This window comes from Euleptes europaea, chromosome 5, assembly GCF_029931775.1.
Source record: "Euleptes europaea isolate rEulEur1 chromosome 5, rEulEur1.hap1, whole genome shotgun sequence".
In the NCBI taxonomy this organism is placed as follows: Eukaryota; Metazoa; Chordata; class Lepidosauria; order Squamata; family Sphaerodactylidae; genus Euleptes; species Euleptes europaea.
In genome coordinates, this window is record NC_079316.1 from 72858178 (window position 1) to 72882029 (window position 23852).

The 23852-nt window shown below is 41.9% G+C and overlaps 1 protein-coding gene across 2 annotated transcripts in view; it reads left to right on the top strand.

Moving 5' to 3' along the window:
• DOCK1 (dedicator of cytokinesis 1) overlaps window positions 1–23852 on the top strand; it is a 530876-nt gene that overhangs the window by 439179 nt on the left and 67845 nt on the right. For both annotated transcript variants that reach the window (XM_056850272.1, XM_056850273.1), the window contains 2 exons: window positions 6050–6139; window positions 17715–17819. In XM_056850272.1, coding sequence (XP_056706250.1) covers window positions 6050–6139; window positions 17715–17819 — 195 coding nt within the window. The remainder of the gene's footprint in view (window positions 1–6049; window positions 6140–17714; window positions 17820–23852) is intronic.

The window sequence follows — 23852 nt, forward strand, 5'->3', positions numbered from 1 at the left end:
GCTCTGTGAAGACCCTTGCCTGAAGTAGTTTCACCTGAACAGGGTAGCCATCCAAGCCCAATGTGAGGAACTGGCCCCTGCAGTGCAGGGCCAGACTCCTGCTCTCAAGGACTGTTATGGCTTGGGCTGTTAGGGCTGCTTAGCTTGGAATGAAGGTGGTTAAAGGGAGACATGATAAGAGGTCTATAAAGTTATGCATGGTATGGAGAGACTGGACAGGGAGAAGCTTTTCTCCCTCTCTCATAATACTAGAAAGCGCAGTCATCTGCTGAAGCTGGAGGGTGAGAGATTAAAACTGATAAAAGGAAGTATTTTTTCACATAACGTGTAGTTAAATTGTGGAACTCCCTGCTCCAGGATGTGGTGATGGCTGCCAACTTGGAAGGCTTTAGGAGGGGAGTGGGCATGTTCATGGAGGATAGGGCTATCCATGGCTGCTAGTCCAAATGAATGGTAGTCATGATGCATACCTATTCTCTACCAAATTGGAGGAGCATGCCTATTATATTAGGTGCTGCGGAACACAGGCAGGATGCTGCTGCAGTCATCTTGTTTGTGGGCCACTGTGTGAATAGACTGCTGGACTTGATGGTCTGATCCTTGGTCAGATCCAGCATAGTTTCCCATATGTTCCTATGTTCACATAGAATTCATTGTATGTAATCTAATCTAGATGTTAATAGGGGAGCTTTAAGAGAGGAGTGGACATGTTCATGGAGGACTGGGCTATTCATGGCTACTAGTCAAAATGGATACTAGTTATGATGCATACCTATTCTCTCCAGGATCAGAGGAACATGCCTATTATATTAGGTGCTGTGGAACACAGGCAGGATAATGCTGCTGCAGTTGTCGTCTTTTTTGTGGGCAGTCATCTTGATTGTACAGTACATGTACATATATATGTACTGTACAATCTGCTCAGCATAAAACTGGATAGCATTTGCATGGGCTGGATTCTGTACATGGGCAGGGGTGCAAAAATACAAGCTGCGTATTTGTACGGAAAAGTTACAATCCTGTGCTGAAGCAGGAGTCAAGCTTGGAGCGTGTTCTCAAACGTGGGACTTCTTTTTTAGACCCTCCAGAGTTTACAGTCTTTTAAACCAATATTCTTGTTCTGAAACATAATTCCACCTAGTATTACACTGGGTGAAGTTTCAATGTCACTGAAACAGACGCTTCATTTTTAGTGCTATGACACCTTTTAAAAGTATATGAAATGAAATTTTGCATTTCATTTTTACGAGTTGAACTGATATGATCTTTTAACAATGCCATCCTAAGTAGATTTACATCCTTCTAAGACAGGGGTGTTAAACATATGGCCCGGGGGCCAGATCCAGCCCCTTGAGAGCTCTTATCTAGCCCGCAAGCCAGCCAAGGCAGTCCCCACCCCCCCAGTCCTAATCTGAGTTGGCGAGGCATGGCCCAGCCTGACCAAGTGACATTTTTGTTATATCTGACCCTCGTAACGAATGAGTTCAACACCCCTATTCTAAGCCAATTGACTTTGGTGAACTGGAGGGTATAACTCTACTTAGGAAATTATGAGAAGGCAAGAATCACTGGAAAAGGCAGTCATGTTAGGAAAAGCTGAGGGCAGCAGGAAAAGAGGAAGACCCAACAAAAGATTGATTGACTCAATAAAGGAAGCCCAATTTGCAAGACCTGAGCAAGGCTGTCAAAGATAGAACATTTTGGAGGACTTTGATTCATAGGGTCGCCATGAGTCGGAAGCGACTTGACAGCACTTAACACACGCAGGAAAGCACTGTAAACTCTAATCTTATTTTATATTATACCCCACCTTTCTACTTAGTGGGGACCCAAAATGGTCTCCTTTCCTCCATTTTACCCTCTTTATAACCCTGTGAAGTAGGTTAGTCTGAGAGCATGTGACGGGCCCCAGGTTATCTAGCAAGCTTCCATGGCAGAATCAGGGTTCAGCCCTGGGTCCCCAGATGGTAGTGCAACATTATACCACACTGGCTCTCCATAAAAAGGGCCATCTTTTCAGAATCAAAGCCTTTCTGGTAAAAGAAATTTGTTACTGCTTTGTGTACCCCATACAGACTTCCTCATATATTTTGCAAAAAGAAGGGCATTTTTCACTGCAGTATCTCTAACCTGTTTCACTAAATCAGGTGGGGTTCCCCCCCTCTTGTGTTAAAAACATACCTCAAACAAAATGTTACATATTGGTGCTCTTTGCCCACTACAGCTCATTCCTCTAGATGACTTGCTATGTCCTAGGCAAAGCTGGGAAAAGTTCCAAACCAGGAAATCTAAAAGGCAGCAGATTGTTCAGATTGTTGGGCATTATTGACCTTCAAGAATATTTATAGATTTCGGTTATCAGAGGCTCTTGTGACAATCCACCAGCCCTCTCAAATATAAATCTACTCCTGTAATCACAGGAAACTTTTCCAGAGTTTTCAGAGGACTTCACTGAGTACCTGTTTTATTTATAGATTGGTAGTAAAATCTTGGCAGTGCTAGAATGTAATAATTAATTGATTAAACATGAACCCTGCTGCTCCTCAGAGGAGGGATTTACATATAATTCTGAGCGATTTACATTTAATTCTTGCGCATCTCCCATCCATACACAGAGGTTTTTAAAAGGAAAATTTGGAACTGTACAGTGTGTATGTGTAGCGTTCGCTGCTACAACACACCTGTGCATTTTCCTTGCATGTGTGCATATGCATTATTGCTTAGAGTCACATTCCATGACATTTGGATGTCTATCTTCGGTGGGGGGGGAAATCCTCAGAACTGGAAGGAGAACTGATATGGAACTCATGTCAAATGGCTATATTAAAGCTACACTGTAAATGCATCATGAACTCCAACAAAACTTTCTTTGGAGAGAAGGATGTAAAAAAACCAGACAGAAATGTTTTATTTTGATAGTTTTGCCCCAGTAAAGTCCCTATTTAGAATGTCATACTGGATATTTTCTGGCATCTCCACCCTTGGCCATCTTCTGGTCACTGGGGGTGTGGGGGGTAGTTGTGAATTTCCTGCATTGTGCAGGGGGTTGGACTAAATTACCCTGGTGGTCCCAACTCTATGATTCTATAATTCTAATATTGACAGATTCACATAACTTGTCAAGACAAGGGTCCCCATGCTCTAGAACAGGGATGGGGAATGTCCGGCCCAGGGGCTGTATGCGGCCCCCAAGGACATTTTTTGTAGCCCTCGGGAGCTCCGGGGCCCTGCCGCGGAGGCGGGGCACAGGGTGGCCCTCCCCGAGAGTGTTCCTGGGGCCGCAGCTTACAGGGGCGCTGCGGCGCCCTTTGGACCTCCTCTCGCTGACTGTTGGCTGTTGGTCTCCAAGAGGGGAGGGGAAGGGACCCTTCCCCCAAGGCTGCACCCTACAGCCGCGACGTGCAGGAACACTGCGGCACATTGTAAGCCCCTCTCGCTGCCTGTTGGCTGTTGAGCGGCGAGAGGGAGGGGGGGAAAGAGGCTGGCAGCTCCCGGCGGAAGAGCATACGTGCAGGAGCCGATCGAGCTTCGGGGGGCCTTTTTGGTACTCTGGGTGGGAGGGCATGGAGACTGGGGCCCGGTCGCATGGGGCTCGGTGCGCCGCCGCGTGTGTGGGCGGGGAGGCTGGGGCCCGGTCGTGCGGGGCCGGCATGCGCTGGTATGTGTGTGTGTGTGGGGAAGGATTTTCTCCCTTTTCTTCCTCTTTTTCTGTCACTCTCCTTTCTCTCCCTCTTTTTCTGTCTCTTTCTTTGTTTCTCTCCGTCCTTTTCTTTCTTTCCCTCCGTCCTTTTCTTTCTTGCTCTCCCTCTCTCCATTTCTTTCTCCCTTTCTCTCTCTTTCTCCCTCCCTCCCTTTTCCTCTTTCTCTGTTTTCCTTCCTCCCTTCCTCCCTTGCCCATCAACTGCAGGTTGCGCCCCCCTGGTGCCTCGTTTGCTCGGGCCCACCGCTGGCAGCTATGCGCCCCCTTTATTATACAGCTCCACATCAGCAGATTTAGAACACTGTGAACCAGCGATTTGCCTGTTTTGGTACAACTCTTCATAACTTTCCTTTGCATCAGAAAACAAAAGTGTTTTTATGTCATGTGTCCACAGCTGATAAGCAATGGCATTTTGAATACAGGTTAAAATGCTGATGTAAAGAATGGAATGTTTTCTTTGTTCTGCAGTTGTACATTAAAAAATGTCCAGGGGAAGTGGTTTTTCCCCCTCAGCCCTGATAACTGATATCCTTTTAAACTGAGATGCTAGGCACTGAACGTGAGACCTTCTGCATGCAGAGCACATGCGAGTTGTGGACACTCTTCAAAATCTGAGAGGCGATCTAGTAATTACAGTAACCGCAGTTGATATCCATTTCTTTATGGATTGCCCTCCGACTTTTAGCATATTTTTGTCCCTTACCACTTTTAGAGCTGGAGCTGGTCTTATCCCGCAAGGCTCTTCTTATGGTTTGATGTGCTTTTTTTGTGTGAAAAGCCTGATACACACCTTGTACCTGGAAGAGAGCAGTAGCTTGCACTGCTTCCCCTCCACTGTAGTACCATCTCTGGCTGAAAGTATCAAACAGGGCTAAAACTTATGCAGGAAACTGAATGGCATGGGGAAGCAATATTTTAAAAATAATCCTACCGGGTGTCAATTTGAGTGCTACTTAGTCCCCATATTACAGAAACTGACAAAGGAGTGTTTAACTTTTTAAAATATTTTTAATGTTTTTTAACTTTTCAAGAATACATGTGATTTTATATACTTCAGCCAGCCTTTTTGCGTGTAGATTTTTACTTTAGAAAATGTTATCTACTTTAACGGTGCTGCGTATGGCAGGCATTTTCTTTAACTCACGTTGTTTTCTTTGTACCATTTTAAGCTCCTTTGTACCATTTTCATTGCAGCTGACTAAAACTATATGCCGTGTTAGAGATATGGATACACCATTGTAATATTTCACATGTGTAGAAACAGTAGGTACACGGTAACCACACAATTGAGAGGAATCACGGGTGGCTGTTGGCACTCTGGAAAAATTAGGCTGTTATACCATATTATTTAGATTGTACATAGATACTTTTGCTATGTGTGTTTTTCTAATGTATGTAATTGAGGCATCATAAACACATTCAGCTTTGGGGTTGAGACCATATGTACATATACAAGGTATCATGTACAGCCCAGACATCCATTCGTGCTTTGTCCTCTAATGTTCTGGCATCTGACCATCACCACAATACATCTTGTTCTGAATGTTTCTAACTAGCCTCCCTAGCCTTATTATCTTGGAGGCCCATTTAAGAAAGAAGAGAGGATATTAAATAGATACCTGAAAACAGAAGCGAGACCACATTGTGAAAGCTGCCTGGTTTGATTCCCTTAGCCCATTTGGTTTTGCTTCTCTATTTGGCAAAAGCAAACCTGCAAGCCGTTATTGTTGCACTAGCTCTTTCTTTCTTTCTTTCTTTCTTTCTTTCTTTCTTTCTTTCTTTCTTTCTTTCTTTCTTTCTTTCTTTCTTTCTTTCTTTCTTTCTTTCTTTCTTTCTTTCTTTCTTTCTAATTGCATTCAAATGAACATTTGCATTTATGCAAAGGTGTGTAAGTGGTGTAGAATTATATATAAGGATCAAATGGATTATTAACTGCAGCAATGAAGAAGAGGCAAACTGAACATGCAAACTAAAAAAAAGAAATCAGAATGGTCATATCAGAGCATTCCCACCTAAAAAGTTGGTCTACTATAGATTATTGCTCTACCAGGTTATTTATTGTAAGAGATTACCAAAGCTGGTTTCTGTTCTTAAAATTTCTTTGAATAAATGTTGAGTTTATGAAACCAGTAGCCAACTTTTAAAGACCTGAAAAGGAGCTATAATAAAAAGTAAAATATGTGAAAAGGCCCATTACAAAATATTTGCTTTGTTGCAATATACAAACAATTATTTTCTGTCAATTTGCAATATAAATATATTTCTAGAGTCAGTAATTATTTTTAAAAATAAAGATTTGTCTTACTAAGATGTAACTGTTTGACTGAAGTTCAGCTGTGTTTTTAACAGATGTGGGAAGAAGCCATTGCCTTGGGCAAAGAACTTGCTGAACAGTACGAAAATGAAATGTTTGATTATGAACAACTCAGTGAACTACTGGTAGGTTTCTTTTCAGTTCATTGTAAATTAGCATACACTTTTCTTGCATTTCCATTTTTTAAGTTTTCATATAGAGCTTGTTTTCTAACTTGAATCAGCAGGAAAATGTGTGGATCCTATTGGAAAGTTGTTGGCAGCTGATTGATTAATTAGAGAGCTTAAAAAAGAAATGTGTGTGTAGTAACAATAATCAGTGAGCTTTTCTTAACCTCAAACAAAATAGTATTTAAAGGGAATTGCTTTTAAAGTACGAGCATTTTCCAGGAGCTACTGGCATTGGTACTTGTAACTACATATCATAACCATCTTATATTCTAATATCAAAGTTGGCCAAATTGTTGGACACTTAAATCTGGCAACTGGAGCTGTGAATGGGCAAGACAAATCTTTCTACAAACCTGGAAAGGGCCCCAGGTTTGCAGAAAAATCTGAAAATAAATGGGGGTTTAAAAAATGGGGGTTTAAAAACCCAAAAATGATAAAAAGAGCACCTGCAGCTTTAAGCAACAGATTCCCTCAGTGGCTCTTGCTAGGCAACCACAGCATTCCAGGCTTGGAGTTTTGTGAGTAAAAGGCAGGAGAAGGAAGCAGGGCCCTTTCCAGGCCTATTTTGGCCTTTGAGGGAGGACTCACTGGGGTCAGTCCTGACTAGGGTTGCCACCTCCATGTTGGGAAATTCCTGGAGATTTTGTGGTGGAGTATGAGTAGGGCAGGGTTTGGAGAGGGGAGAGGTCTCAGCCAAATATAAAGCCACAGAGTCCACCCTCAAAAGCAGTAATTTTCTCCAGGGGGACAGATCTCTGTCATCTGGAGTTCAGTTATAATTCTGGGAGATCTCCAGCTCCCACGGGGGGTGGGGGTGGGGTGGGGGTTGGCAACCCTAGGCCTGGCAGCAATCACTGAGTGAATTGATACCACCTGACTTGTGTGACTTACATAGGCGAGCTTCAGAGCAGAGTCTGGTAGACCCATATCTGACTGTGGAAGCTCACTAGGTGATTTGGGGCCAGTCACGTACTTTCAGCTTAACCTACCTCACAGTAGCTAGTGGCCCAGTTGCCAGCACCACACAATTGGGCCATAGTTTTCCTAGACAAAGGCTGCTGGGGAGGAGAGAGGTAAACCTGAAGACAAAGGGACAAATACGTGTAGGTTGGCTGTTGGGTGGGAAGGGGAGAATGAAGCAGGAAAAGGGGAGAAGCTATGGGGCTTTCAGGAAAGGAAAGAGGAAATAGTGGGGAAGGGGGAAATGAGTTGTGTCCGGCAAGTCCTTGGGGATTCTCATGTGTCAAAATACAATTCTCAACATGGCCCCATCTGTGGATACTCAAACCTGGAGACTGGTGCCATGAACAAAGACATATCTTTCTATAAACCCGAGAAAATCCCTAGGTTTGCAGAAAAATCTGAAATATGTACAAAATACATTGGTACATCAAAACCCCGCAAAAAATAGAAACAGCACCCGTAGCTTTAGGAAATGAATGCTCTCAGTGGCCATTGCTAGGCAACCCACAACAGAATTGCCAGCCTTCAAGCCTTGCCTGCTGTCAGTAAAAGGCAAGGCAAAAGAAAAAGGAGTACTTTCCAGGGCTGCTTTGGATTTTGAGGGAGGACTTGGAGGGACCAGGCCAGGAAGCAATTACCAGGGGAGTTGGAGGAAATACAATGTTGTAAGCTGCTTTTGGTCCCCAAAGGGACATTAGTTGGTGAGTAAGAACGAGAGAAGGAAGCAGGAAAAGAGGAGACGTTATGGGTGTTTTCATGGAAGTGAAACAGAAAATGGGTAGGGATATTAGCTGCTCTCTGCAAGCCCCCCGCCCTTGCTAATACAGTATTTCCAAGTTCACATCCCTTGTATGCCTTTGTCTTATTAAAATCCCCCAAAGTAACCCAGACAACTGTTTGCTTTCTTCTCCAACTATATGCTCTTTATAGAGGTGAATCTCTCAATCCTATTGCTCACAGCTCGGCTAACAGCCTTTCTCCCAGACCAGCGTGCACATTCTGCTCAGCCCTAGTCAAAGGCGCATAGAGCCCAGTTTATTTCTAAGGCGTCTCCAGACCCCGTTGCCTGTGCAACAAGGAGCGACTCGGCTGCATCTGCTCAGACTCTTTGTGCTCCTTCAGATATGATTACCTTCTTTTTGTTACTGGGCCCTGACTAAGGTTTTTGCTTTGAACACGGTCCCATACGCATCCTGGACATAATGCCACAAAACTGTGTCTGACCTTCTTTCTTATACTGACGACTAAAGGCACTGGCTTCCTCCGTGCCTCACACAGTACTCCAGCTTTTTCATTTTTCTTATCTTGAAAAACAGCCTTCGTGTAATGCAGAACATGATTGAACAGAGGCCGGTGCCATCCATTTAAAGCAAGAACTATTTTATTTCTTTGTGTAAATGGTATTTCAGGCAGGAAAGGGACAATTTCTACACTGCTTTGCCTTTAGTCTTAGCTTTCTTCTGATGCTGTTTGTGTATTTTGCACTGTTATTTTATTGACAAGTGAACAAATGTTGTTCCCACTGACTGCACTCAAGTTCAGTTTCTTTCTTATCATTTTCTTTGCAACCCAGCAACACTTACCTTGAAACTTGAGAGCATATTTTATAATACTTGCAGAGATATTTGCCAGCTGAAGAAGCTAATATGAGATTGAATGCAATTCAGATTTGTATTAGAGAATTCTGCAGTTTTATTGATGGCTTATGCCTGTTTTCAGAAGCAGCATATATATAAAACACATAGATAGCTGTAAATTGTTTTTACTGAACCTCAGGGATGTAACAAATTTGCAGTATATGTCCTTGTATATATCCTGTTAGCACTTTGGACAAGTAATTGCAGTCAGTCTTATTCCCAGAATCAGATAGGTGACTGGGAAATGAACTGCTGAAATACTGCCTTGGTTATTACACATATACCATGTTGTTTACAATGCATGTATTTGCTATGGAGAATTGCCCATATTTGATATTTTCGGTTGCTGCCAACCACCACTTAAAGTATATAAAGGAGGCTTAGCTATAATTGAGCGTGATGGCTAAATAGACAAAACATGTTTGTGATCGGGCAGAAAGTGTGGGTTTGTAAACCATGACTATGGTTAATTGTGAAGTGTGACTTGCCAAATCAGAAGCCCTTTTCAGCTGATTATGATTTTGGCATTTATACCTCACTTGCCAAGAAAGTGTGCTATACATGATCTCAATGCATGTATTTCCTTTTTTGTATAAGGAGAGCGATGTTCATTTTTTCCAGCTTCCATATGCATGAACACATCCTTTAAAAAATATAGGTTTCTGATCATGTGTACCAAAACTGGAAATAGACATTTTTCTATTCATAAAAAAGTGAATGTACATATTGAACTTGTGCATAGTGCACTCTTCCAGTTTACAATATAGGAGTGCCAGAATCATATTGAATGAAAAAGTTTACAGCTGCGGCCCTTACTATGTCTTCCATCACCATAGAAATCAGAATGCTGAGATAAGAGAACAGAATCATAGAATTGGGGCCATACAGGCTATCTAGTCCAACCTCCTGGCTCAATGCAGGATCAGCCTAAAGCATCCCTGACAAGTGTTCTTCCAGCCGCAGCTTGAAGACTGCCAGTGGGGTGGAACTCTCACCTCCCTAGGCAGCCAGTTCCACTGCTGAACTACCCTTACTGTAAAAAAAATGCCTAACATCCAGCCGATACCCATAATTTTAAACCCATTATTGCGAGTCCTATCTCTCTGCTACCAACAGGAACAGCCCACTGCCCTCCTCTAAATGACAGCCTTTCAAATACTTAAGTAGAGCAATCATGTCCTGCCTCAACATCCTCTTCTCTAAATTGAACATTCTCAAGACCCTTGGCCTTTCCTTGTCGGGCTTGGTCTGCAGAATAGAAAGCAAACAATTAGTTTTAAATCATTTTTTTCTTATACAGTTAGAACTTAAAACCCTGATCTTGGTTCTAAGCTATGGATAACACACATTTAGTGGGTTTTCTGCATCGAGCCAAAGTTGATCTGCAACACTTGTCTTCTTCAGACAACTAACGTTTTCTTTGCTGGGAAGCCACAGATTCCTAAAAGCAATTTCCATAACTGCAGTAGCTGAACTGTAGCAATCACTTAAATTGTTTTCAACAAGCTGAAACTACATGGAGATACAAAACACAGCTTACTTTCTTAATGAAGATACATATATCAATATATACCACATAGTAAAAATTCTGCATGCTTGAAGGAGAGCCCTATAGATAGTGGTAATTGTATGAATAGTCCATGTTGTTTAAACCTGTGTTAGGCTTCATTCTACATTTTACTTACCATATATACTCGTGTATAAGCCAAGTTTTTCAGCCCTCCAAAAAGGCTGAAAAATCCCAACTCGGCTTATACACTGGTCAATACGGTAATTGGGCGGTTTCTCCTTCGGAGCCGCCTGAATCGCACTCCCGCCGGCCACTGATTCCCCCCACTCCCCCAGCTTGCTCCTGCCGACCAGCTGATTCCCCCCGCCCACCTGCACCGCGTCTTCTGCTGTGCGGCGGCAGCGGTGGTTTCTTCCCCCCCACCCCCCCACCTCACCCGGGCTGGTCCTCCCGCTCTACAGCTGATCCACGAGCCTCCAGCTGATCCGCAGGCCTCCTCCGGGCCTCTTCTTCCTGCTCTAAAATGGCGGCTGCCATTTTAGAGCACTGATTCGCCGCCTCTCCCGGTGAGTAGGGGGTTCAGGGGCTCTTCCCCCTCCCCCCCTTGGATGGCACTGGGGTCGGGGTGGGTCTGGAGGGCCCGGGAGGCCGGTGGGAGGGCGACCCGGGGCAGGGGCGAGATCGTCCCTGCGCTCTAAAATGGCGAGATCGTCCCTGCGCTCTAAAATGGCGGTCAATAAGGGAATTTCTTATTGACCTTCGGCTTATACGCGGGTCAATAAGAAATTCCCTTTTCTGGCCTCAAATTTGGGGGGTCGGCTTATACTCGGGTCGGCTTATACCCGAGTATATATGGTAGTAAACATGAGCAGGTTTATTTTTAGTGCGTGTGACTGGTATACACCCATTGTAAACAACCATTGATTACAAGGGTGGAATCAACTCCCATAGTCAACCTTTAGAAGACCTACTTAGTTTTAACCTATGCACAGTAAAGATTTGCATTCAATGGGTTGATAAGAAATGGTTTGTGAGAGGTTCTACACAAGGCTCGACCAAACTGCGGCCCCCGGGCCGCATGCAGCCCAGGACAGCTTTGAATGCAGCCCAACACAAAATCGTAAACTTACTTAAAACATTATGAATCAGCTATCATTAGTGTTAGTGTATTTTATGTGCGGCCCAAGTTAGTGTTAGTGTATTATATGTGCGGCCCAAGACAATTCTTCTTCTTCCAATGTGGCCCAGGGAAGCCAAAAGATTGGACACCCCTGTTCTACACTGTCCAGCTCACCAATATTTTGAGACTGTATTATAGAACCAGAGTCCCCATAAATTAGTTGGGTTGTGAAATAAAATATACTTTCCACTCCCTAGTTCATTGTACGAAGAACAGAGTTTCCCTAAGAATTCAGAAGTCGGTGATTCCTGGCATAAAGAGAGAAACAATTTTGTTGTCATTTTATTAGCAAAGATAGCAGATACAAGAATCACTGGTGCGCCTTTGCTTCTTTACTAATAGAATGATGACCTAATAGCTGATAACACTGTTTTAACCCATCAGGTATACTTGCTAAAGTACCAAATATGAATCTGCCAGTTTATTACATCTGTGAGTCAACAGTTAGGATACAGCATTACTAGTAGGGAAGCAGAACTGCAAATCATTATCCCATCCACTTTTTCTGCTGTAAGAATAGAAGAGTACCATGCTGATTCAAACTAATGGTAGGTTCATTCCAGCATCCTGTTTCACACAGTAGACAACCGGACAGCTCCTCCAAAGGTACAAGCAGGACATGAAAGCCAAATCCTTCCCGTTGTTGCTCCCCAGATCTGATATTCAGAGGGTTACTGCCTTTGACACAGAGGTTCCATTTAATCACTATGATTAAAAGCTATTGATTAACCCAGTCTTCCATAAATTTCTTCAGTTTCCTTTTAATGCTAACTAAACTGGTAGCCATCAGTACATCATGTAGCATTAAATGCCACAGGCTAATTACTTTTTGAGTGAAGAAGTAGAGGAAGGACTACAGCTTAGTTGGAGAGGATATGCATGGCATGCTGGTCCTAGATTCAATCCCTGGTATCACCAGTTAAAAGGTGACGTGAAAGGTCTCTGCTTGGAAACCGGAGAGCCACTCCCAGTCTGAGTAGACATTACTAACCTTGATGGAACAATGGTCTGATTCACTATAAGGCAGCTTCATACGTCCAAGTACTTCCTTTGGTCTGTTTTGTATTTCTCACCCATCAACATCGTTGGGTCCTCCTGAGTTTTATTATTATGAGAAAGTGATAAAAGGTTCTTTCTCTGCTTTCCCTACCCCATGCATAATTTTATAAGCCTCAGTCATGTTCCCCCTTGACTTGTATTTTTTTAAAAACTGAAGAGCCCTGAAGTCCTTAGTGTTTCTTTTACATTTAATTTAGTTTCTTCATACATTGAACTTAATTTACCAAGTTGTTGCCCTGTCCTTCGGTTTGAAGAAATTATCTTCAGCCTCCCCCTATCTGTTTGGATTCTACCATCCTGAATAATTTGGTATAATCTTAAACTTGACCACTTGAATGCTCACTTCCTATTCCAGATCACTTAGGAACCAATGAAGCAGCAGAAGTTCCTATAAATCCCTGTGAAACCCCACTTCTTCTTTCTTTTCATTATGAAAACTGTCCATTTAACTGATTTCTAATCCAGGAGACTAATGACCCGGTGCTTGCACAGGGGACCTTTACCTTTAATCCAGGAGACAATCCATCCTCTTATTCCATGACTGATAATTTTACTGGGGAACCTTTGCTGAAAGACAGGCAGCCCATTCCTTAAAGGGGGGGGGGCAATTAGGCAGCGGCCAGGAGCAGTGCGGCCATGCAGCCTTAACAGAGGCTTCCCGGCTGCCAGAAAGAACACATAAACACATGAATCTGCCTTATACTGAATCAGATCCTTGGTCCATCAAAGTCAGTATGGTCTACTCAGACTGGCAGCGGCTCTCCAGGGTCTCAGGCTAAGGTCTCTCACATCCCCTATTTGCCTAGTCCCTTTAACTGGAGATGCCGGGGATTGAACCTGGGACCTTCTGCATGCCAAGCAGATGCTCTATCACTGAGCCACAGCTCCTCCCCTAAAAAAGAAAATAAAAGGAATTAAAAATAGAAAAGCAGGAAAATGCCCCCATTGAAACCAGCAAGGCTACCCCACCAAAAAAGGCTACACTGCAGCACAAGGCAGTATTCACAGAGCAAAAGGGGTCAGGAAGCTGCCTAAAGGCAGCTCCGCCCCCAGGAACGCCCCCTCCATGCAGGGCTCCCACTTCTGGGGTTTGGCTGCCAGCGTAACAATGCCAGCTGCAGAGCCCTGTGCAGCAGCGTGGCTTCCTGGCGCTGGCATGTTTGCCCCCACACCAGCGAAGGTGCCATGTTACTCCATAAGGTGGCACCTATGCCAGTGCGAAATCACGCCAGCTCCTAAAGAGTTTCGGCTCCCCCCTTCGGGATTGCAGCCTTAGTCAAAAGCTTCTTAGTGTGTTGTGCGTGTGTGTGTGTATGAGGTCTACTAGCCATAATTATCCAGATGCAGAAACCATGTCTTGTCTTTAATAGCCATCATTCTATCTTTAACAGTTTGCCTGGAATAGACATTAGGGTGTTACTGCATTATGTATTCCCAGTGATGTATTAAGAGTTTGAAAACATTATAAAAAATACTGTTCGCACTTTCTATGTATTCCCACCGATGTATTAAGAGTTTGAAACTGTTATAAAAAATACTGTTCGCACTTTGTTTGGCCCCTTTAGCTGTGAAGACATCTTCCAACCATTTTTTTAGCAGTGGCATCCAAAAACCCTTTTAAAGCAATGTTTTTTATAACATTTTCAAACTCTTAATACATTGCTGGGAATATCTAGTGCGATGTTTTTATAACATTTTCAAACTCTTAATACATTGCTGGGAATATCTAGTGCGGTAACCCCCTAGATGGTAATTTCGGGAATCTCCTCTCGACCCTTTGGTGTTAGATTTGCAAAACAATTTTAGTGACAAGTTGCATTTTTAAAAAATGATATCACAGCTCACATTCAAATTCTTTAAGAACCCATTGGTATATACTATCCAGGCCCTAACACTTTAATTTGTACATTAGCCCTAAAACATCATGTCTTCTCATTTCTGTTTGACTCCATTTTCCATACACTGAAAATAGCAGTTTCAGCATGGTTGACTGGTTCATATTTTTCACAGTGAAAACTAATTCAAAGAATTAAGTTAGTGTCTCTGAAATATCCCTGTCTTCCATTGGAAATCCTTTAATTCCTTTGTCGTCCACGGGCTACGCTTAATGTTTCCCTTAAAAATTTTCGTAGTGTGATCCATATATTCTTTTTGCCCATCATATCATTTACTGTAACACGTACAGCATCCAAGAAAATTGCCAACATGAAATATATAACATTCTTTAAAATATCTGATCTATCTAAAACAGCAGCAAAATAGAAGCAATAATAAAAGCAGCAATAAAATGTGTAAAAATAGCAGAGATAAAATGTCAGTCGTAAAATCTCATCTCTTTTACCGCAAGTACATGAAGCTGGGCTCCAATAGTTACTCTTAAAAGTGTTTTTTTATAATGCTTGTTACAAGAATGTAGCTTTTACCATAAAAGACTTTTGTCATTCTTTTAGTCATTAATAATGTTCTAGTGGCACTTCAGGTATTTTCAAGGTATAGATTTACTGCATGTCAAAGCATCTTGTGACATTCCAACTGCGTTAACTGTCTTTCCGTAGTAGGTTTCTCTTGTGAGACAGCAAGGGGGTACATGTATGCATTCCATAAACCTATAAAAATCACAAAAAACCTACCCAGGGCATAAAAACAGCATCAGACATTTAGCACCCTAAAATAATCCTCGTAACACAGTCCTCAAGCTAGAAGTAGACTGTTAGGAAACTCCTTAGTTAAAAGCCTGTTTTGACTTGGTGCCTAAAAGAGAGTATGGTAGGTTCCAGCCAAGCCTCAAGGGCACTCCACAGGCAAGATGTTACCACTGGAAAAAGTCCCTGGTCACCTGCACCTCACCCCTAAAGGCAGAAGGATAAAGAGATCAGGACTTGTGGGGAGGATCTTAGCTAGTGGGTAGTACACGTAATCTTACCCTTAGAGTTTATGGAAGATGTTTAGACATTTTCTTCGAGGTTATAATACAATATAAAGTAGATAGAATGATCATAATCTTGTACTCTGCTGACTGAGAGATAGTCGCAGTGCTCAGTGTGCTGATCTAGTCAAGATGCATGCTGAGGCAGATAGAGGAAGAGTTTGCCTGTTCTCTGTGTTTCTCTCTCTACGTTGGGAGTGCCTGTTGAATATGCATCCATTCTGCCTAACAGGATAAGTTCCCTGATGCTCACTGTTGTGTATAGGGTACAGCAACCTATGGGAATTTTCCTTCATTCTTTAGCAGCCAACCATTTCTCTCAAGCTTCAAAAAAGGCCATCCTGCAGTTATTTGGAAGAATTAGAGAGGGTAGGGCAGCTAGGGTTGCCAACCTCCAGGTACTAGCTGGAGCTCTCCTGCTATTACAAACGATCTCCAGCCAACAGAGATCAGGTCACCTGGAGACAATGGCCGCTTTGGCCATTGGACTCTCTGGCATTGAAGTCCCTCCCCTCCCCAAACCCCGCCCTCCTCAGCCTCCGCCCTAAAAACCTCCGCCGGTGGCGAAGAGGGACCTGGCAACCCTAAGGGCAGCTGCTATTCAACCAGGAGCACTTTGTCTGATGTTACTGGCTGTTAAGAGCCATGTTGCCAAGAGGCAAACGGTTCTTTCCCCCGCCAGGGATTTCAAAAAGCAATGAACACACCAATGGTAGAAGGAAAATAGTTTTATTCTTCATAAGCTTCCAACGTTGACAGAGAATAATGAGTTATGGCCACGCCCCTTTCAGCTATGGGAACCCCAACAACAGCAGCAGGTGGATTCCTGGGTGTCAGCCAAAGTGCTCAGAACAATTCTGCGCCCTGGGTTGAGCTGAGATCCCAAAGAAAAAAGGTAGCCCCCCCCCTTATCTTATAGACTATAAAGTGTGTGTGTGAGAGAGAGAGATTCTAGGCTCGGGATGAAGTTCTCCAAGGCTGAGATATAAGGCAACGCCCGCATTCCAGTGCCAGGTGTGCACTCACTCCCAAAAGTGCATTTGCTGAAGAAGAGTTATATATATAGTTATATATATTAGAAAAGCTCAGCACCAGTAACCCTTTTAAGCCCAGTGCTGTCACAGGGCAACCTATGGCACCGACGGAGAAAATCGTGGTTCACCACTGTCTCCTCAATACTGCAGTTGTCTTCCGCGATATGCCACTGCAAGAGCGCATCACCGGAGCTTGTCTTTGTCCGCTGCCTTATGGTGGTGGTTCTGTTTCTTTGTTTGGTTTTACTGATTGATTTTTCTTCCACCTCTTTAACCTCGCTCCTGTTGAATTATTTTTTCCTCTGCTGTATTCTGTCCTCTTTCCTTCTTTACGGGAAAAAAAATCTAAACCTTTTCCACTTGTTGCTTGTTCTCCCCCAAATATTTCTCGGCTTTATTTTTATGCCCTCTCCCCATAATGACTCGTCACTGGAGGAATGACAGGTTTGCTGGTTAAGCAACCGCACTGTCCAATGCCTCATATGGTATCTCCGCAGGTCTGCAGATACTACAAGAGATGCTCCATGAAAATATTTTCACGAAAGTATGGCGCATGGCAAAACAATATCCCAAAACCTTGGGATGGCTCCAGAACATTTTAGCTTCAGTAAATAAAAAGGGAAGCGCTTTTTGATAGACACTGATATATGGAGATTGAAACATAAAAGCTGAGTTTTACTGGCCACAAGATCAACCATTTGTTGTGAAAACATTGTGCTGCTTTAAAGGCATCTGAATTGCTAGAATCTCTGTATTAACACACTTCAACTTTCAACAGTCTGAAATACAATCTTCAAGACAGATTCTATTTCACACACACACACACACACACACACACACACACACACACACACTTGTGTTGCTACTTTGATTTGGAATTCTTTGAATAGGGTTATTCTTTTTGAATTCTCTGTTCAGTGCTAGTTTAAGTACTACACGAAGAATTTTAAAAAATTGTTATAGAAATCTGGGCTCTTTGATGATAATTGCCTGGAATTTTTGTTATGTAAGTATTGTAGCTGACAACTGAAATGTGGTGTTTTAGGGGAAACATATACAGTCGGTCAAATTTCTGATAGCACATATGTTAGCGTCTTGAAAAAGCAAAATAAAATTTATAAAATACTTTAAAATTTGCACTTGCAATTACTAATAAATAAATTGATTCATTTTAACAGGAAAGTAAAAGGAAACTTTAAAAATGTTTTTTTCCCTGAACAGAAAAAGCAAGCACAGTTTTATGAAAATATTGTGAAAGTAATCAGACCCAAACCAGATTACTTTGCTGTTGGATACTATGGACAAGGATTTCCTACATTTCTACGGGTAAGTGTTATTTTTCATCATTTGATGGGTAACTGATAGACGGCTACATTTGAAAATGTCATGCTTTCATTCTGGAAAGGATTTTGACTGCAGTAAACTGATGAGAACCAATGCATTTTAAAATATTAATCCAGATGCTTGGAATGGATGTGAGTACTTTAAATCCATTCTTGGCTCCATTATTTTATTTTATTTAGAAGAAACTTAGTTTACATGCGATTTGTATTCACGAATCGTAGGTTTTCCAAATAATTGAAAAGGATGATATGGAACAAGTAAATCTGAAGTACAGCTTTTGCAGGTCTGGTAGGAATTAAATGTAGGCCATACTGAAAGTTTTTTTATAAAGAGTGAGGCCACAGGATCCTATGAGAGCGCTGCATTGACAAAAAATCATGAAATGCATCATGAAATGTATGAGGAGCACAAACAGAAATGGTAATCTTTCTACGATAAATATGACAGTCCATAAGTATTAATTTCAGAAAATATGGTAATGATATTAATTATTGTTTTTTATAATATAGGTAATATTAGAGAGATTGAATACAATACTAGTGAATTGTTATATAAATTTAATAGAAGAGAGTAAGATTATGACAGAGATAAAGACTTAGAATGTCAGTACGCCGGTGTAACAGAAATGGAATATGAACAAAGATTGATTATCCCTTTCCCTGTTTTCCTTTCCCATGTCTGTAATAAAAACAAAACAAACAAACAAACAAAAAAGAAAAAAAACATCATAGAATTGACCATAAGTGCCATTGAATAGCTTTTGCTGTGATCCACCACTGGTACTATAAGGCTATGTGAGGTGCTCAAGAATTGGAGTGGTCTAGGGTTGCCAACCTCCAGGTACTAGCTGGAGATCTCCTGCTATTACAACTGATCTCCAGCCGATAGAGATCAGTTCACCAGGAGAAAATGTCTGCTTTGGCAATTGAACTCTATGGCATTGAAGTCCCTCCCTTCCACAAACCCCGCCCTCCTCAGCCTCCGCCCCCAAAGCCTCCCGCCAGTGGTGAAGAGGGACATGGCAACCCTAGAGTGGTCATATAGAACTATTCCTGATTTTTCTGTATTCTCTTAAATGGAGCAAAGTCTAACAGGTCTGCTTCTCAGACTGCTAAATATAAGGGGAAATCTAATAGTTATAGCTCCTGGCACCTTTAGCACAGCAAGGTAGTGAGATTATGTCTAAAAATTCCTGAAAAACATTTAAACCAACAATGAGACAATAAAATCTGTGAAATTTCCAGGCTAGGGTCACAGAAACCGTGTGTATTTATCTGTTTAATTGTTTTGTTAGACTTTTAGTCCGTCCTTCCTGACCAGGTCTGGCTCAGAGCTGCTTAGACCAATCATTTTGTTACATGCGCTCTGGATTGGGAAATACCTGGAGATTTGGGGGGCGGAGTCTGAGGAGGCCAGGGTTTGGAGAGAGGAGGGACTTCAATGCCATAGAGCCCAATTGCCAAAGCGGGCATTTTCTCCCAGGGAACTGATCTCTATCACCTGGAGATCAGTTGTAATAGTGGGAAATCTCCAGCTGCCACCTGGAGGTTGGCAGCCCTATCTCTAGGGGCAGAATTATCTCCTAGTGATTTAAAGTTTCTTAATACAACGCCGTGGAGAATAATTAGAAATCACAAGAGAGGTGACAGAGCTATTCTGAATATTTGCATTAAATGGCTGTGAGTTAGTTCGTTCCAGATTCTAAACAGATCACATATTCAAGATATGTGCACATAGTAAAATACACAATTTCCTAATCTGTCTAGTCAAAGCAAACAACTGTACTATTCTTAGTAATGCTGATACTGAAAACTCATCACTGTCAGCTTTCTGTGATTTTGTTGCTTATTTTTTTAATTACATCAGAAATTATTTGCAACCTAAATATTAAATAAGAAACTTGCTTGCGTATTGATGAAAATAGTGTCCTAACTGAATTCTCATGTTTAATCACTTCTTTCTCAATGACATTATTTTAGGACATATCTGGGGCTGCCAAATCCAGCTTGCGAAATTCAGGAGATTTGGGGGCTTAGACTAGGGAGGGCAGAGTTTGGGGATGGAGCAGGGTTGCCAGGTCCCTCTTCACTACCAGCGGGAGGTTTTTGGGGTGAAGCCTGAGGAGGGTGGGGTTTGGGGAGGGGAGGGACTTCAATGCCATAGAGTTCAGTTGCCAAAGCGGCCATTTTCTCCAGGGGAACTGATATCTATCAGCTGGAGATCTGTTGAAATAGCAGGAAATCTCCTGCTACTACCTGGTGGTTGGCAACCCTAGGATGGAGTAATAGCAGGGATGTAATTAACCCATAAACCCCCCCCCCAATGACGGCATGAGAAACAAGGATGGGTTCAACTGGTTTATTTATTTAACTGTATTCAACTTTCATAAATGGCTGATCTACCTCACTGCTTATTTCGATACGCTGACGATTTTGAGGGTGGGCTGTTCTAGGCGTTCACATGGCCTGCATTCTGGATTGACCCACCCCGGCTCCAAACTCAACCAGCACTTCCACCGGCCTTGCTTATCAACAACCGCATATCCCTGTGTGCACAGAGGTGCCCAGTTTCATCCCTCTCCCCGATGTGCCACAAGGCTAATACCAAGTTCAAAAGATACCGCTCAGTACCAGGGGCACCCCTTCTCAGTGCACCCAGCTGCAAAGCATGTGATGGTCGCTTCAGGACACGACCTCCCTCCATACAGATATCTCTGGGTGCTTGTTGATTAACCCTGACTATCCAAACCCTATCTATTCCTGCCAATTAGTTGTGGCCTAACCAGTTACTAATCAGTTACTAACCAGTTACCAGTTATGAGCCCTGTGGCGCAGAGTGGTAAGCTGCAGTACTGCAGTCCAAGCTCTGCTCATGACCTGAGTTCGATCCCAACAGAAGTCGGTTTCAGGTAGCCGGCTCAAGGTTGACTCAGCCTTCCATCCTTCTGAGGTCAGTAAAATGAGTACCCAGCTTGCTGGGGGTAAAGGGAAGATGACTGGGGAAGGCACTGGCAAACCACCCCGTAAACAAAGTCTGCCTAGTAAATGTCGGGATGTGACGTCACCCCATGGATCAGGAATGACCCGGTGCTTGCACAGGGGACCTTTTCCTTTTTAACCAATTACTAAAATCTGGCATATTTAATGGAGAAAAAACCTATTGCACAAAAAACAGCACTGAGCAGGCAAAAAGAGGCTTCCAGTACAGCCAATTTCCAGAACCCAAACAAATTCCTGCTTGGCCCTATATAATGACCAGGTAATCTTGTGCTGCCCCCAGGGAGGGTGAATGGGAGGGAGGTTTCGCAGGTGCTGTGGGGGTAAAAAAGGGGTTTTAGTTTAGCAAGATGTAGAAATGGGGGGGAAAGGCCCCATAGCATAAAGTGGTGCTGCGCCAACAAAAAGGTGACATGGCAATGCCATTGCTGATGGAGGCGCTCCTGGGCTGAAAGGGGTTAGGAAGCTGCCTAATGGCAGCTCTGCCCCTTAGAATGCCCCGGGAACACCCCCTGGGATGCCAGCACAGGGGCTTGTGCCGGGACGATGCTGGTGGGAAACCCCAGTGGCGTCCAAGGGCTGTTTATATTTTTGAGGAAATATAAAACAGAACTTAAAGGACTAACCCTGGAACAAAAGGAAGAGGAAGAAGAAGAAGAACCACAGGGAGCAGAAGGAGGCACTGCATTATAGACTGAATATTTTGCTTCAATAATTACCACATTATGGCAAAAGTAATTTCTTGGAACGTGAACGGTTTGAATGAAAAAACCAAACGGGCTAGAATTTTCAAATATCTACAGAAATATAAATACTCCCTAATATGCTTACAAGAGACTCATATAGCAACAAAACACAAAAAATATCTAGATAGACAAATGCTTGGACAAGCATTTGTTGCATCGGCTAAAACAAAAACAAAGGGAGTAGTGATATATGCTCACTCTAGCCTTAGTCCTGAACTACTGTACAAAGATAATGAAGGGAGAATTGTAATTATCAAGACTAAAATATTGGGGCAAAAGACGATTGTAGTAGGAATATATGCACCTAACGAAGGAAAAGCTAAATTCTATGGACAACTACATGAACTGATTTCTCAGTATGCAAATGACCAGATTCTTTTGATGGGTGACTTTAATGGTGTTATTCTCCCAATTTTTGATAAAAAATCAAACGCAAAAGACGAAAATGAAGGATGTTTACCTAAAACCTTCTTCACCATGGCTTCAGAACTGGAAATACAAGACATCTGGAGAACAATGAATACAACGGCTAAAGAATATACTTTTTATTCAGCGAGACACGACTCACACTCCAGAATAGATATGATATGGGCTAGTAAATCTATTTTTATGCAATTACGTAAAATTCAGATCATACCAAGAACTTTTTCTGACCATAACCCTGTTACATTTGAATGGAACAATAAACAAGCATTCAGATGGTGGTTAAATGATAAACTTTTAAAGGATAATAAGATTCAAAAAGAACTACAGGATTTAATTAAAGATTTTTTTGAAATTAATCTTAATGGGGAAACTTCGTTGAACATAGTTTGGGATGCATTTAAAGCTGTTCTAAGAGGATTTATGATACAGAAACATACGGCCTGGAAGAAAACCCAACTACAATTTACCAATAATATATTTTGGGATCTACAAAATTTGGAACAAAAACTTGTTATGGCATCACAGGAAGCAGAGAAAAATGAAATACAAATGAAGATTTCTGTATCCAAACACCAACTAAATTTGGTAATAATGGAGGAAATGAATAAAAACTTAAAATTTGCCAAACAAAAATACTTTGAACATGCTAATAAACCTGGAAAATTTTTAGCAACACAATTGAAAGATTCATTTCAAAAGAAGATTTTAACAAAAATCCAATCTGCCAAAGGACCAGTCTATTCAACTTTGGAAATACAAAAGGAATTTGTTTCATTCTATACTAAACTATATCAGAAAGAAAATATTTCAAAACAGAAAATGGACAACTTCTTAAATTCAGTACAGATGAACTTCCTTTCAACAACCCAACAAGAATGGATAGATGCTCCAATTACAAGGGAAGAATTACAAGAAGCAATAACGAAACAAAAACTGGACAAGACACCTGGACCAGATGGAATTACTGCACTATTTTATAGAACATTTAGTGATAATTTAGTAGACTTTTTTGTATTACTTTGTAACACAATTTTGGATAAGGGAGTATCCCCAGAGACTTGGTCACATGCATTTATATCGTTGATACCTAAGGAAGGAAGAGATCCAGAAAAAACATCAAACTATAGACCTATTTCGCTGTTAAATGTGGATTATAAGATTTATGCCTCGGTCTTATCGAATAGGATGAAACATTTTATTAAGAACCTTGTACACGAAGACCAAGCAGGCTTTGTTCCAGGAAGGCAAATTAAAGACAATATAAGAATTTTATTAGATTCAATGGAATATTATGACCAGAATATCCAACAAACGGCGGCCTTTGTATTCTTGGACGCAGAGAAAGCTTTTGATATGGTCTCCTGGGATTTTATGAAAAAGATACTGGAAAAATTAAATTTTGGAGACCGTTTTTTGAGAGGTATATCGGCCATATACACACCCCAACAGGCAAAAATTTTGGTGAATGAATCAATGTCAGATAATTGCTCAATCAAGAAAGGAACTAGACAAGGTTGCCCTCTATCTCCGTTATTATTTTTGTTGGTGTTGGAATCACTATGTTGTAAGCTAAGGAGTATGGAGGACATTCGCAGACTAAAAATTAAAAAACATGAATTTAAATTGAGAGCATTCGCGGATGACCTCTTGTTAATTTTAGAAAACCCAACACAATCAATGAAGATATTATTGGAGACTCTGGACGACTTTGGAAGAATATCGGGATTTAAAGTCAATCAAGAAAAGACGAAGACAATATTTAAGAATCTACCAGAAACACAGCAGCAGGAATTTACTTCATATACAAGTTGGGAGAAAGTTAACAAAGTCAAATACTTGGGTATCTG